General features: G+C 53.8%; 3 protein-coding genes across 3 annotated transcripts; 1 reads left to right on the top strand and 2 right to left on the bottom strand.

Annotated features, from left to right (window-relative positions):
• Positions 1 to 471: 471 nt before the first annotated feature.
• NCLIV_059730 (conserved hypothetical protein) lies at positions 472 to 6,170 on the bottom strand (the record flags this gene model as incomplete). The annotated part of the gene is made up of 9 exons (XM_003885527.1): positions 472 to 597; positions 1,042 to 1,134; positions 1,588 to 1,813; positions 2,321 to 2,415; positions 2,869 to 2,932; positions 3,544 to 3,644; positions 3,915 to 4,037; positions 4,384 to 4,702; positions 5,143 to 6,170. The coding sequence occupies 9 exons, from the start codon at positions 6,168 to 6,170 to the stop codon at positions 472 to 474; spliced, it is 2,175 nt and encodes a 724-aa protein (XP_003885576.1).
• Positions 6,171 to 7,832: 1,662 nt separating this feature from the next.
• On the top strand, positions 7,833 to 11,052 carry NCLIV_059720 (putative ribosome recycling factor domain-containing protein; the record flags this gene model as incomplete). Its single annotated transcript, XM_003885526.1, has 5 exons — positions 7,833 to 8,550; positions 8,965 to 9,059; positions 9,938 to 10,021; positions 10,259 to 10,315; positions 10,864 to 11,052. 5 exons carry the CDS (start codon positions 7,833 to 7,835, stop codon positions 11,050 to 11,052), a joined length of 1,143 nt encoding a protein of 380 aa, XP_003885575.1.
• A 1,245-nt stretch (positions 11,053 to 12,297) lies between these two features.
• On the bottom strand, positions 12,298 to 15,135 carry NCLIV_059710 (Dolichol phosphate glucosyltransferase, related; the record flags this gene model as incomplete). Its single annotated transcript, XM_003885525.1, has 3 exons — positions 12,298 to 12,570; positions 12,839 to 14,393; positions 14,930 to 15,135. 3 exons carry the CDS (start codon positions 15,133 to 15,135, stop codon positions 12,298 to 12,300), a joined length of 2,034 nt encoding a protein of 677 aa, XP_003885574.1.
• Between the last annotated feature and the right edge of the window lie 776 nt (positions 15,136 to 15,911).

The following is a 15,911-nucleotide window of genomic DNA, read 5'->3' as shown; positions in this document are numbered from 1 at the left end:
GGAGCGGAAGAGAAGGAGAAGAACAAGAGAAAGAGAGGAAGAGAAGGAGAAGAACAAGAGAAAGAGAGGAAGAGAAGGAGAAGAAGAAGAGAAGGAAAGGAAGAGAAAGAGAAGAAGAGAAGGAGAGAAGGAGAGGAAGAGATGAACAAGAGAAGGAGAAGAAGAAGAGAAGGAGAAGAAGAAGAGAAGGAAAGGAAGAGAAAGAGAAGAAGAGAAGGAGAGAAGGAGAGGAAGAGATGAACAAGAGAAGGAGAAGAAGAAGAGAAGGAGAAGAAGAAGAGAAGGAAAGGAAGAGAAAGAGAAGGAGAGAAGGAGAGGAGGCGAAGGAGAAGAAGAAGAGAAGGAGAGGAAGAGAAGGAGAAGAACAAGAGAAGGAAAAGAGAACGAAGCAAGAGCAAAGCGAGTCTGGGAAAGAGGCGTGAACGCGGAGTGAGTAGGGAGACGAGGAAAACGAAGGGACTGGAAATCTGACTAGCCGCGCCGTTCCGGTTGGGGTCTCCCGTCCGGAGACGCGCCTTCCCCGGCGCGGCTCTCCGCCTCCAGCAAAGCTTCGGCGAGGTGCTCAACGTCGTCTCGAACGACTTCTTCCCCCATCATCTGCGTACACAAACGAACCGCATCGTTCAACTCTGGCGAAGAGCGAGAAAACGAAAGACATAACCGTAGTAGACCAGGTTTGAAGGAACCGAGACGGCTCCAGAGAGGCCCGGAGGCAACGAACGAGGCAGTTATGGCACAGAAAGAGACGGCGCGAGAGAGCGAGTTGTTGAGACCAAGTCACGGAGACAGGCGGCGTCGCGGAGGACGATCGCGAGAGCGAGAGACGCGCAGACAGACGGCGCGAGGACGAGAGCCGGGACCGATGGAAAAAAAGCGCAGAGAGCATTAGCCGCCGAGAACAAGCAGAGACGCTCGAAGAAGGGAGCAACGAAGAAAGATCGGAAGCGAAGAGCAAACCGATAAACGAACGCAGAGAGAAGTGCAAAAAACGTTTTCTAGCGACAGAGCCCATCGCCATGTCTTCCACAAGCAGCGACTTACCACGCCCAACGCCATGGCATCTGCCTCAGCGTTTGCGACTTCGCGCTCTAAGTGGTCCAGATTTTCCTCCAGATCATCGTAGCGCTTCATGTCCTGAAGAAGTGGACGCAAGGAGCGAAAGCACACGTGAGAAGTCAGAGAGTGGAAGCGGAGGGACACGAAAACAGAGAGAACCACGAAATCGGCGGGACGGAACGGAGACAGGCACAAACAGACAGGACCTAAACAAACGTCGACGGTGTCAACTTCTGCAAAACTCAAAAACTTTGGCAGCGAGACAAAAACCGACATATACAAAATATCGATATTCACACGTGTAATTTTTTACAGATGCTGTCGGTGATTACTGCAAAGGTCGGCGTGTCCATACACATGTATATACCTATCTGCATACGTGCATCCACGTATATATATATATATATATATATATATATGAGTGTCGATGGAGATATGTATATGCGCATATATATATTTATATATATATATATATATATATATGGAATTCTAAAAGAGCAGACAGCCTTTTGTTCCTGTAGCTTTGCTTACTTGACTCATGAGCATCGACACAATCGCGTCGAAGTTGCCGTCTTCGCGTTGCTTGTCTTCCTTTTCCCTCGACTTCTCCTCGGTCTTTGTCGCATCGCTGTTGCCTTCCTGGCTGTCTCCGGCTGCAGACGGCGCTCCGCGGGCGTGGAGCTCGAGGCTCTCACGCTCTTGATTTCTCTGTTGATGCTCGAGAAATGCTTCTTCCATCTTGCGCACTTCCAACAACCTGAGGCAAAAACATCCACACTCACGGGTGGACTTGGCCGTCCTAATCCCGTTTCGCTTCCAAGTCTCTCTAAACACTGGTGCGTGCCGGCGTTCTACACTTCCATCTCCATCTCCGAATCTCCGTATTTCTATCCACGCATCTACACAAACATATACGTAGGAATGTCTAGACGTACGTAGGCATCGATCTACAGATATATATATATATATATTGATGCACATGTAGATACGTGCAGAGAAATGCGCAGAAACACACGGGTATACATGTTATCAACACCAGCACGTATATACCTACATATATACCTACATATATGTACATATATGGAACACTACATATATATATATATATATATATATATATCGCCGTCGTGAGTGTTTGCATGCGTGAATTGGTTGGAACAGCTCGACGGGAGCGAGATTTCCGGCCTAGGGACTGGGGAGGCAAAGGCTTAAGGGAGTTCTAAAAAGAAGGAGATTCAGAAAAGAAAAACTCGATTTTACGAACCAGACAGAGAGAAGACCAAAGCGCTTGAAGCGCTCATGAAGGCGATCCAGGAGCGCATGCAGTTTCTCTCGCAGCTCCACGGGCAGATCGAACTCCTGGCAACACACAAAAAAACAATCAGGAGATGAACACAAGTAGATACAAAGATATAAACAGGTAGTAGGCAGATATATATACATACATGGATGTACATGTAAATACATGAACCTTCACATCAGTAAATATTATATCTCGATTCAAATGTCGCTTTCTCTGTAAGTATGCGAATATATGCATATATTTGTATACCTGTATATATATATATATATATATATATATATGAAGTCACTAGGGACACGCAAGCATATATGTATATATACAGGCTGAGAAAGAGAAAGGGGACCAACGAAGAAGGGTCAGAAAGAAGAGACATCGCGGGAGAGAAGCGAAAACTTTGAGATGCAGACCGACATGCACACAGTTTGAGGAGCTTCCGAAACGTGAAGCGTTCCACGACGGCGAAGAACCAGCAGGGGCCTGCTTGCCAAGCAAAGGCGACGCGAATTTACCTTCTCCAGTTTCTCAATAAAATCCCGAGGTCGGAATTCCGTCCACTTCTCGGCCTCCTCATGCCTGCAGAGCATCCACGAAGAGCCATCGAAACGAGGCCGCAAGAACACTTATCCACGAAGGGCGTGCATGTACGTCCAGGGACACAGACACCAAATGACGCATATCTATATCTTTAACTATCTCTACATATGTATATATATATAGATGTCTATACACATCTATATCTATCTATACCTATAGAAACAGATGTATTTACGTATCTGTACATCTATCTATATCTATATGTATCCATACCTATAGACACACACACATCTATTCAGGATCTATATCTAACTGTATCCATGTATCTGCATATAGCCACTTATCTTACCTGTCTATATTTCTATGTGTACGACTATGTATCTATGTATCTTCATCTATGCATACATGTGTAAATTCATCTATATATCGTTATTCATGTACTTCATTACACGTATATATATATATATATATATATATATATGTCTATATTTGCTACGGAGTGAGAAGGCCTGTTGATTTACACTGACTGAGGAGGCAGATTATAGATGCTTGCCTCCCTGGTTTCCTGGCGACGCGCCCTAGCGAGAAAGCGCAAGACAGAGATGGACGGGGGAGAGGCGTTCGCCGTGCAGAATCTTCCCTTCGCTTACCCGCCTCGATACAGCACAAACGTCGGCGTGGCCCGAGTAACTACGCAGCCCTCGGGGAAGTCGTTCTTCTCGATGTTCAGCCTCTTCATCGCCACCGGGATCTGCAGAGGCAGGAGACGTGAGACAACAGGTGGAAGGGTGAGGAGACACAATGGGACAGGAGAGAGGAGGGAGCAGAGCGAAACCGGTGAGAAGACGCGAGGTCTGAGCGACGCTTCGCTCCAACAGGAGACGCTGAGGCCGAGGGACACGAAGCGAAAGGCAGACGGCAGGGAAACGTGTACGACAACGGCACTCAAGCAGGCGGCGAACGAGGAAGAAGACCGGGAAGAAACCGAGGAGACAAAGCCGGGAGAGCACACCGCACTTACGTTATACTCGGCAAGCAGTTTGCTGACAGAGTTGAGGAACGGCCGCATGAGGAAACAGAGGAAACACGAGTCTTCGAAGAGTTGAAGAAGAATCGTGTTGCCTGCCTTGGCTTCGTCCCGAACCTACAAAAATCACGAAAAAAGCGACAGGAGACTCAACACGCAAGGCCTTCTCTGTGCCTCGCCCTCACACCTTACTGTTTTTCAGAGGCTGTGGCGAGACGCCCCACGCTGACCTCGCGTTTCTGCCCAGCCGTTTCCTCCCCCTTTTGCACATCCCCTCCGTCATCTCCCCAAAGACCGGCACACATCCAGCTTCTGCGTTCCCTTTCGTTCTACGTCCCGCCTCTCCCTCATTGTCGCTCTTTCTCTCCTCGCTTGGTCTCCTTCACTTCCTTTCTCTCTCTTTCTCTCCCCTCTCGCTTGCTGTGTCTGGGGCGAAACCGTTTGTGCGTTGCGCCCGGCTTACATCTCGCTTGAATGCGGAGCCGACGACGCGAACAGGCAGGAGCTTTTCCTTCTCGCGTTTCGTCCGCGTCGTGTTCTCCTTCTCGCTAAGCGGGGTGAAGAAGATCTCGAGAATCTTCTCTCCACTCTCTTCCTCCCCCTCTTCTCCCTGCTCTTCGGCCTTCGCCTCGCCCTCTGATTCGCCAGTCGCCGGCGTCGAGCGCGCACCGGTGTTGACCCCTTCGCGCACGAGAGACGCGAGCGCGTGCCGAGACCGACGCTGGCCTTTGTACAGCATCACGGCGGTGTCTTCGCCCCGAGACGGAGAGTTTCCAGGCGTTCTAGAAAGGGTCAAAACACAAAGACACAGGAAAAGACGCTCGCAAAGGCCAAACGGAAAGAACTGCAAACACCAATGCTGACGTATACTTCCATTCGAATACACATGCATATACGTGTGCAAATAGGCATATGCCCATCTACATGCACATTTACAATTACACGTGTACTCACAACTACAGCTAGGTAAATGAAAACATGTTATATATAAAGTGACTGCACACGAGTGTCTTTTGTATCCCACTCCACACGCATGTATGCATCCCTCTACATACATATATATGATATATAAATATATATGATATATATATGACATATATATATATATATATGTATATGCATGTATATTTATATGTGTAGAAGCGTTGCCTGCCCTCGGGCGAGAGGCGGGCGACGTGCAGTGTTTGGGAATTTTGAGGCTCGGCCTCCTTTCCGTCCGCACCTCCAGGCGTAGAAAAGTCTGAGATCTTTTCCGAGTTTTCCGTCCTGTTGCATGCGTTGCACGAGGCTTCGCAGTTTCCGGATGTTCTCGCTTTCTGCTTCGGCCTCTGTCTCGCCGTCCACAAACAGGACGAGCGCCTCGTCAGTGGAGTCGAATTCAGCATCGGTCACGAGCGAGAAACCCTCGAGAGGATCCTTCTTCGAAAGAAAGGCGAACGCCGAGCGCTTCTCGGCCTTCTGCGCCTCGCCCCCCCCCGAAGCTGTCTCCGCCCCGTCTCCTGTCTCCTCTCCGGGTGTCTCCTTCGCTTGCCCTCGCAGCGCCGCAGCCGCTTGGAGAATCGAGGACAAGGCCCCGTTTTTCAGGTCCAGAGGAGCTGACGGAAACATGAAGAAGAGAAACGCAGTGCCTCCTCCAACGAGAAGGAGAGAGGAATAAAACACACGCGCGAACCATCGTCTGAAGCTGCGTCCGCCCTCCCTTCCCGCCTCCACAGATTCAACTCGAGCCTTCTCGTTCCCCTCGTTCTTCTCGTTGTTCTTGTTCTCTGCTTCGTAATTGCCTCTTTGCTGGGAGGCAATCTCTTCGCGGGTGGGGCGAGAGGCTGCAGCCGGAGCGGTGCCCTGTGTGCGGTCTGCCTCGGGGCGTCTCCCCTCGCCGGCGTTGGAGCTGACAAACCTCCCAGATCTCCACGCACTCGCCACAGACGCAAGAGCGTGCGCTGCGCCTGGGTGCGAGAGACCGAGGAGGCCGTGCCCATGCAGAGTGCGGTCGCGTTTCGGAACGAGAAACGCGCTCAGGTGTCGGCCTTCGTCGCCACCTCCGTTTCGGCTTAAACTCGGGGCTTGCCTTTCCTCGGCACTCCGCCGCGAGAACGCCGCGTGAATTGCCGGCGCATGCGGGGCAGATCGAGCGGGAGATGAGAGCGCGCCTGCCGAGGCGAATCTGCACAGACTGCGCGGCGGGCAAAGAGAAGCGGCGCCGCCGAGGGCCATGCGACTGGTGAAGACACGAGGCGGAAAGTGCGGCATGATGTGGGGAAAGCAGAGAAAGCAGAGAAATAAGAGAGGCGACGGAGGGAGGATTCAGGAAAATCCAGGACAGAATGGCGCGCCGCTGGAGAGAGAAGAGAAAGACCGAGAGGAAGCGACAGAGGAGGGAGAGATGAGCAACAAATATTCTCTCAGTGTTATAGAAGAGCACAGAGAGACGGAAAACGAAAGAGATAGAAAGAGAGAGAAAGAGGGAGAAAGAGAAAGAGACAGAAAGAGACAGAAAGAGGGAGAAAGAGAAAGAGAGAGAAAGAAAGAGGAACAGAATGAGAGACAGAGACGGAGACAGAGAGACGCGACAGGAGCCGCGGTAGGGGGTATATTAGAGGAGAACCCGAGATGTTTCACGCGTTCTTCTCTCGCTTTTCTCGTGTCTTCTTCCCCACTGTCTCTCTCCTTTCCGCGACTGTTTGGGTTGATTTTGAGGCTGAGAAACGCGCGGCGGCGCGAGATGTAAAAGCGGCGAGTCCTCGAGCTCGGCGAACCTTCGCTCGTCTTTACTTACATTCGACGGGGGGAACGGAGAGCCGCGAAGAGAAAACCTTTCGCAGAAAGGGAAAAGCGATCTGCCGAGAAGCAGAGAAATGAAGGCGTAGGAACGTTCAGAGATTCCCGCGGGCATCGACATGGCCAGCAGAAAAGAGGAAAAGAACGCGCTGGACGATCTCTCGACGCGCGACGCGTGCGAGTAAAGTCTCACACACGCAGGAGCCTCGACGAAACGCTATGGTTTTCCTGGCTTCAGAGAGAGTCTTTTCTCATGAAAATAAAACTCTTATCATGCCTTTCTTCTTCACTTCCTTCCTTTCGCCTCTTGCCTCCGCAGTTGCCTCTTCACATTTCGGCTAATTCCCTTTTCTCCTTGCCTGCGGGTTTCACGCGCTCTCTCCTGTCGGTCTTTTCTCCATACAGATATGGTTCAGGGCTCAGGGTTTCGAGTCTTGTTTCGCTCTCTGAGTATCCCGAAATCGCCGAATCCGTCGTGCTGACTCTTCCACAAGAGGCGAGACGCGGCCAGGCCATCGAACGACTTTTGGAGAGACCGCGAGGGCCCACCGCTGTCTTCTTAGCCCCGAAGACGAGCTCGTCGATTTTCTTGCAACCTCGGTTGCGGGCCGCAGCTTCTCTTTCGTCTCCTCTTTTTCTCCTCTCCTCTTTCTTCTGGTCGTCTTCTCTTCTCCTTCTCTTCGTCGTCCTCTCCTCCCTCTTCCCTTCTCCTCTCGTTTCTTCTCCTCTCGTTTCTTCTCCTCTCGTTTCTTCTCCTCTCGTTTCTTCTCCTCTCGTTTCTTCTCTCCTCCTCTCGTTTCTTCTTCTCTCGTTTCTTCTCTCCTCCTCTCGTTTCTTCTTCTCTCGTTTCTCCTCTTCTTTTCTTTCTCTTGTCTCCTCTTTTCCCCTGGGCACACCGAGAAGCGCGACTGCAGAGAGGGCGAGTCTGGAGAGCCTGCATTTGTCTCTCTTGCCTTTAGGCTCCTCCGAAGCCGCGATTGAATAGCGAGCATAGAACAAGGTTGGAAGACAAGGAAAGCCGATCTCCTTTTGTCGTGAGGCGGGATGGCGGTCCCCAGCTTCTCGCCGAGACAGCACGTCCCTGGACTTTCCGTCTTCTCCCGATTCTCCCCTCACAGAGCCTTCAGATCCACAATGCGGCCGCTCGCTTCTCTTACGCGTTCCTCTGGCATGGCTCCAGTCTCCTGCGCTATGCTTCCAGCCCCCTTCCAGCGTCGGCTGCCGTCGTGGCTGTCTCCTCGCGCCCTCGGGGCTCACAGCTCTTCTTGCTTCTCGCCTTCTTGCCAGTCGCTTCCTCCCGCCTTCGCATCTTCTCTCCCGTTTTCTCTCCCGTCTTCGTGCGCACCACCTGCTGCGCTTCTCTCTTCCCCAGCTTGCCCCGTCTCCTCGTCCTTCTCTCCTTTCTCTCCGTTTTCCTCGCCTCCCTTCCCTGCGCTTTGTGTCGCGCGCTGCGGCCTGGCGAGTGGGAAGAAGAAGAAGAGCCACGCTCGCGAGGACGGCAGAGAAGAGGACAAACGCATGCGGAAGGTCATAAAAATCATTGGCGGCGACGCAGACGACGAATTCGCTCCAGCAGACTCGTCGCGGGCTCCTCGAGGCGTCGGCGGAAAGGCGCAAGGCCTCGAGCGCGCCAAGGCCCGAGGCCTCGTGAGGGGAGGCCGCGGCGAAGACTCCGACGAGGACGAGCCTCGCAGCCCCCGGAAAGGAGACAGTTCGTCTGACGCATTTAACGTCGCGAGCTACGAAGAAGAGATGAAAGCCGCTCTCGACAAAATGGTCCAGGACGTCTCTGCTCTCCTCGTTCACCGAGAGCGTGCCGAACACTTTGAGCGCATTCCCGTCTCCGCTGGAGGTAAGCCGCGTGTGTGTCTCTCCCTCGGTCTCTCGTGCAGTACTTGCTTCGCCTCTTTTTCTCTTCACTTCGCACCCTCGCTTCTCACCACAAACCTGGCGTCGTCTCTCCACGTTCTGAATTGTCGCCCCGTGCGCCCCGCGATGCTCCACTTCCCCTTTTGCTGTCTCCCGCTTCCAGTCTTCCTCTTCGCTTCTCTCGCAGCCGCTTCCTGTCGCTTTGTGTCCGCTGGCCGCCGCCTCGACGCCTCTCTCTCCATTCTCTTCCTCCTCGTGTTCGCCGCAAAATCTGCGGGCTTGGCCAGTGACGCGGCCGCAACCTCTTTGTCTGCTGTCACGCCGCCGTTCTTCTGCTTTGTTCTCGCGTGTCCCTTTTTTATCTCGACTGCACATGCGGGCGTTCTGCTTTCTCCAGGCGAGAAACGGCGCCTGTCGGACCTCGCACAAGTCGTTGTGCGCGGCGCCTCGACAGTCCACGTGCATGTCTTCAGCGAGGCAAACCTTTCCAAGGTAGGAACGAGGGCAAATAACTTGGGCCTTCGGCCAGCCGTCTTCTCTCTCCAGAAACGCCTCCAGAAACTCACACGCTTCCCCGAGCCTTTCTTTAGTGCACGCGGGAGCCGTGCACTCAGCTGCGAGGAGCGCCGCGACCGCCAGCGCGTTTCCAGAGGACCAGAGACAGAAACGCAACTCGGAGACTCTCGGTGTCCCCGCGGGCGGGACGCACTCTGCGTGCGCGCGTCTCTCGTCGGCGCCGTGGCTCTGCCGGCCGTGTCGCCGTGGAAGGGGGGAAGCGGGAGAAACGAAGAGCGAAGAAATCAAAGCGAAACACGGAAGGCGGGCGTTGCTGTGCGTGCGAGACTGCGAGGCGTTTCGCCGTCGCCCTTCGCTTAGCGCAAAAACTTCCGTCGTGGGGGCTTTCCTCTCGCGCTGAGCGTGTGGGACACGCACGAAGAGTGGCACACAGGGACAGGAAGCGAGAAAGACAAGGTGGGCACACAGAGGGAGACAGAGAGACGCACGGACGCGTCAGATGCTGTCGATGTGTGTTTGTCGGCTGGCCTTTCGCTTTGGGCTCCTTCCGGTTCGTTCCTTTGCCCGTTCACTGGAGACCAAAGGCGTGTCTGTGAGGCGATAGGTTTCGCGCTTTTCTTTCAAGCACATTTCCAGGCCTGTGCGGCGCACATGCAAACCTCGCGGGGCGCCTTCGGCGTGATACTGCGCTCGCAAACAAGGCCACGGGACTTGCGAGACATCTTGAGATGCACTGAGCCAGTGAATCGCACGCTCGAGCGTTGCAGGTTCGTTTCGACATTTTGCTTTGTGCCTTTTCTCGTTTTTCGTCTTGCAAAGGCCTCGCCCTCTGTCCCGTTCAAGTGTCTTTACAGGTCATGTCCGCGCTGCGAGCCGCCGACCCGAAATGGACTCTCCAGCAAGAAGGCGCCACGGCGATTCGGCTCCAGCTTCCCAAGGTGCGTTTTCCGGTGCATGCAGCCGTCCGAAAGGCGCTGAGCGACTTGTGCAGCACTGCGTTAACGTGAGAGAAAAGCAAACAGGCGTGTGAGCTGTCCATGCCTAACGATACCTTGCTCAACTTTCCTACCTTTTCGGCGCAGAGCCCACGTTATCGCAGACAGGGCGAAGAGTGTAGAAGGACCAGCCGTCTCTGCGTGCATTGTGAAGCTAAACTGTTTTTTCCGTGCATGCAGGTGACGCCCGAGATGCGCGAGGAGCTAAAGACGAAGGCTCGCGTCTTCCTTGTCACGGTGGGTGAATCGCAATGAGGAAAGGCAGTCGTGGTTGTGAGCTTCTCGTCCCAGATTTCTTGTTTTGTTTCAGACAAACGGATCTTCAGACGACTCTCTCTACGGTCTTGTCGCCTCTGTTGGTATTCGCGAAAAGCAACCGCGTTCAAAAGAGGGATTGTCGGCACGTACAGTTGTTCCTAGACCTAAATATCGACGCAACTCGGCTTCTGTGGACTGGGGAGGGCGCAGGGTTGAAGGATTTGCATCTTTCTCTGTTCTCAGGAGACTCACAAGGAAGGCGAGTTTTTTCATGCAGTTTCAAATCTGCGAAAGCCGCGCCTCGCCGCCTCCCCTTCGACAACCGTTTTTTCTCATGTTCTCAAACTCATACATGCATATACATATATACATATATACATATATATGTGCCTATATATGTATCTACATGCACATGGAGATAGATATGCGCATGATTGCCCTTGTGGATTCGCATGGATAAACTGAAGCTGCAATGGCCACGCTGGGAGTGGAGCGCGATTCTCTGCACGTTTCTGTCTTTCCATTAGGCGAAAAGTTCGGTGAGAAATCTCCGGCAAGCTGCTCGCAGTCACCTGCACAAGTTGCAATTCAAAACGAGGAGCATCGACGACGTGAAGAGGCGAGAGCTGGACGCTTCGCTTACGTCTCTGATGGAGGCGTACGTGGGAAAATGCGACAAAGTTTTCAACGAGAAAATGCAACAACTGCTGGGGTAGAGACCGTATACGAACGACGGTCGGCCACGACAGAGAAGCGTGCTTGCTCCTCCGACAACCCTCTTCGTCTCATACTGCCGCCGGGCATGCGTCTCACCCCACCTCAAACTGGACCTCGTGGTTGGGGCGCAACTGCATGCGCATGTCTGCATGCGCATGCAGCTGTAGATCTCTCTATACCTGCCTACAGGCCGACCCCGGTATCTACCTATCGCTTTGCATATATATATATATATATATATATGTAGGCGCATCTGTCTCTCTGTATCGATTTCTCGATCTCTGTGCATATTAAATGTGCGTGGATGCGTAGAGAAGAGCGCGAGGTGTTTGCGTCGGTTTTGGAACGCCACCAACTGTATTCGTTTCTGGCGCCTTGCATGGAACACTTCACGAACATACCGCTGAGCAACGGCAGTTCAGAGAAATCGCTTTTCTGCATATTTATTGCCCACCTGGTCTAAGAATGCGACTCTCTGGAAATGTCCTGACGCCTCTGTACGGCGACGCCTCCCGGCTGGACTGAGGGGAGAAACAGGTGTGATTCGCGACAAACCGCGGCTCTCTTCTCCAATCTGTTCTTGTGAAAACCCAAACGGATCCGAGCAACTTGCTCCTTTGCGTTTTCAAGACCCGGCCCCTCCCTCCCCGAGCTTCGCAGAACGAAGGCGGAGAAGAGCCGTCCTCACGTTCTCAGTGCCTTCCCTCTTTGGCGACAGAGTGTGTCGAGAGCACGAAAGAGCAAAGCGAGCACGGCGCCAGTCTGCGCTGCGACGCACCTCGCAAGATGAATCGTCCAGGAGTCGTTTCGGACTGTCCCGCAAACTTCTTCACTTCGTTAAAAAGGAGCCGCCGCCAAGTTATTCGTCACATTAAAATGGTGCCAAAAAGGTTGAACCCCTCGGGCACGGGCCGCCGGAAAACAAAAACGAGAACAACAGACGGGGGAGAGAAGCAAACATACACACGTCTGCACAGGTCGTTCCGACCTCTTCAGAACGTCCAGGGCGTCGCAGCTGTCTCCTCTATTTTCTTGGCAGCGGCGACAGAGCTGCGGGGGGCCATTTCGCGAAGTTTGATGGAAGGGGAGTTCTTGGGGGCATGTGTCAGTGTTACGTGGGCTTTTCGGCTCCGCAGCGTTCGTTTAAAAAGAAACGCCAAAGTGGGAACGTGGGGGAAAGGAACAACTCGAGACGCAACAGCCACTGACGGCGAGAAACACTCCCCCCACTGCCCCCCGTTTCCTCAGCCACTGTCGGCGGACGCCTTCCAGATTCCTGCGGTGTACATACACTTGAGAACCAAGATGTCGCGCGCCATCTGAAAGGAGGCGCCGAGAACGTTCAGCTTGCTGCCTTCTTTCTCCTCCCACTCCACGGGGATCTCGGCGACGGGCACGCGCAGAAGACGCGAGAGCAGAAGCAACTCAACGTCGAAGGCCCAACGACAAAGGTGAAGCCGCGGAAACAGCTGGCGGGCTGCAAATCGCGTGAAGAGTTTGAAGCCGCACTGCGTGTCCTGCACCGAAGAAACGAAAGTGCAGACGCGGAAAACAGAGACACACTCCCTTCGCTGTCGACTCGCTGTCCATACACGCGGTGGATATATGGATATAGAGGTGAAGTTAGAGACGCAGACCTGCATATATGTAAATATATATGTAAACTTGAAGGACATGCGTGAAGAGATCGACAGACACTGTACGCCGCACAGAATGCATGTTTAAGCATATACAAATATATGCGCCTATATACAGATATATCGTGTGCAGAGGTAAAGAACTCACCTTAATATGGGAGTCGCCTACGACACTGCGAACGCACCAGTGGAATGCATGCATCAAGAAATTGCGGTGCCAGGATCTCGAGGAAATTGCAGCTTGTTCGAGTTGTCTTCGCGAACCGAAAGCAACTAGTGCTTCCGTATCCTCTTGGCTGCCTTCTCGATCTCCCCTCCTGTACAGGAGAGGCCATGGAAACGCGAGGGGAGGGAGAGAGGCAAGGCGCGTCTGCAGTGTCGTCTCCTCGTCCCCGTCCGATTCTCGGCCGTCCTGCGCGATCTTCCTCCCACCAGCTGTATCGGTTTCTAACGCGTGCTCTCCAGCGTCCACCGCCCCTTGCCGGTTCTCTCTGCGCTTCGCCTCGGAGACACCTGCGCGGAGTTTCTTCTCTTCCTCTCCCTGCCTCGTTTTGTCTTCCAGCTGGGCCGCGTCCGCGTTTTCCTCGTGGGCGAGGGACGAGCTGCGGGAGACATTCTCGCTTCTCCCTCGCGGGAGTCGCTTTCTTTCCAGGAGGGCACGTTCGAGCAACACCAAACTCTCGACGGTCGTTGCCCCGTCAGCATCTGCCATCAACAGCATGCGTCCTCGTGCATGCTTCGCGCCAATCTTCACGGCAAAGCCTTTGCCTCTGTTCTCCTTCAGACGAAGAACTCTCAGCGAAGACAGCGGAGACGACGCAGGCGTCTCCCCTTCTTTCTCTCCTCGTTCCCCACTCTCTCCGCTCTCTTCTTCTCTTTCACTCTCGCCTTTTCTGTGTCTCTCTGCACCAGTGTCCGGTGCCGCGCCCCTGTCTCCAACTCGAGAGACGAGCGGGGAGAAGCAGTCCCGAAGCCGCTGGCCAGCGTCCAAGTGAACCTTTGTCGCCGCACGCATCGCCTCAGCCGCCACCGCAGAAACCGGAACAGAGTCGCTAGGAGAAAAGGCAAACGGCGGAAAGCCCGCTTGGCCTGCATCAGGCGAAGCAGACGATGCACACGAGCGTGAGGGACACGAGAGAGAAGGACACGAGAGAGAAGGACACGAGAGAGAAGGACAAGAAGATGGGGACGAGGAGGCGCCGAGAGCAGAGAGGGGAGAAGATCGGGGACACGCCGTTGGCGCTTTGCTTGCCGGCCGCGAGTTGGGCGCATGCACTTTGGCGAAAGCTCGAGACGCGGCCTGCGCAGCCGCCGCTGCTGCCCGAGCAGACAGCGACGCTGGCGGAGAGGTCGAGGGCGAGAAAATCGCCGCTCCCAGCAGAGGCGCAATCGCAGCCGTGCCGTCAGTGCTGCCGTCGTCGACCACGATGATCTCGTACGTGAAGACCGGCCAGCGATCGCTCACGCCACTCCGCGAAGACGAAGACAGAGACGCGCGCCGAGCTTCGAGGAAGGAAAGGAGTTCGGAGACGGCAAGGGGGAGACGAAGCGCCTCGTTGAACGCTGGAACGATGACGGAGAGGTCGACGGAGGGAGGGAGAGACAGCGCGTCCCCCGACGAGGGAGACACGTCGGAAGCGAGGGCCTCCCAAGAAGGCGACTGGCTCCCCGGGCAAGCATCTGCGGAAGGAAGAAGGAAGCAGCTGCAAACAGGAAAGAAGCCCCGACAGGAACAAGCGAGGTAACGCAAAGGACACGGGAAAAGACAAACAGACAGAAGAAAAAGACAGAGATTCAGAGAAAAAGACACAAGGGGGGAAAGATAGCGATAAAGCGAGAGAAAGACAGAGAGAGAGCGCGAGAAAGACAAAACGAGAGCGAGAGACAGCGAGAGAGCGAGAAAGACAGAGGTAGAGGTGCTTTTTGCGAATGGGATATTTCTTATGTTTGTGCCCTCTCCATCCGGTTCTTCTCTTCGTGAATCTCTTTTTTTCCCGCTTTCAGTCTTCCCTCCCGTGAGGCTCTTCTCCGTCTTGCTCCCCTCCCCCATCTTCCCTCTCGGCCGCTCCCCGGGATGCGACCTTCCTTGCCGCCATGCCCGCGTGAGAGCACGTGGGTTTTTTGCGCGAGGCAAAACAGACGTAAGTTCCCCCGTCTCAGAGCGTGTACTCTGCGCTCCTTTGTGGGGTTTTTTCGAATTCTCCCGCGCGGCTCAGAGGCGGAAACTGCAACTACTAACCTGGCAGGTTTGCCGGCATCGACTTGCCACTGGATGACCGGATCGAGGATCCAGAGGAGAAACCTGACGAGGAACCACGTGAAGCATGCGGCGAGAAGGAGAAGAACAAGCGCAAGAATCGGAGAGAGCAAGGGAGACGCTTTCGAGAGAGAGACGCCCAGCCTGTGGGCGAGCTCCTGGAGGAGCAACTCCGCTGGTGTCTCCATCGCGAGAGAAGAGAGGAAACAAAAAAGAAAGAGACAGAAAGGGGAGAGAAAGAGAGAGGAGAGCGAAGAGAGAACAGAGGAGAGGGAACAGAGGAGCGAGAACAGAGGCGGCAGAGAAAGAAGGCGTTTTAAGCCAGGAGCGAGATGGAAGAGACACGGGCCAACTGCGGGCTTGAATCTCGCCTCGGGGGAATACGCGTGGCAGCTCTCAGGCAGCTCGGCAAGCGAAGAGGGAAGAGAGCGTCGGCCTCCAGAAAACACACATTGGACGAGAGAAAGACGCAGGAAAAGACGAGCGTCTCGAGGCGAGAGAAAACAATATACAGACAGGAAGCCGCCCGCGGCCACACCGAGAAAGATCGAGGTGGGCGCGGAGGGGTGAGCAGCCACAGAGAAGGAGAGATGAAGAAGAGATAATGGAGAAGAAGAGATAATGGTGAAGAAGAGATAAAGAAGAGATAATGGAGAAGAAGAGATAATGGAGAAGAAGAGATGAAGAAGAGATAATGGAGAAGAGATAATGGAGGAGAAGAGATAAAGAAGAGATGAAGGAGAAGAAGAGATAAAGGAGAAGAACAGATAAAGAAGAGATAAAGGAGAAGACGAAGAAGAGATAAAGGAGAATAATAAGAGAGAGAGGAGATGAAGGAGAAGCGTACAAGGCGCTCGGAGCAAGCTGTTTTGCGTTCTGCCGCGTTTCTCGCCCGCATGCATGGAGTTTCCTGTCGCTTCTACAGCACACCTAGCTGCGTCGAGAAGCGGTAGAAACCTCAACG

Source organism: Neospora caninum, chromosome XI (genome assembly GCF_000208865.1).
Source record: "Neospora caninum Liverpool complete genome, chromosome XI".
Taxonomy (NCBI): domain Eukaryota; phylum Apicomplexa; class Conoidasida; order Eucoccidiorida; family Sarcocystidae; genus Neospora; species Neospora caninum.
The sequence above is the reverse complement of the archived record's forward strand: the minus strand, read 5'-3'. Positions and strand labels throughout refer to the sequence as shown.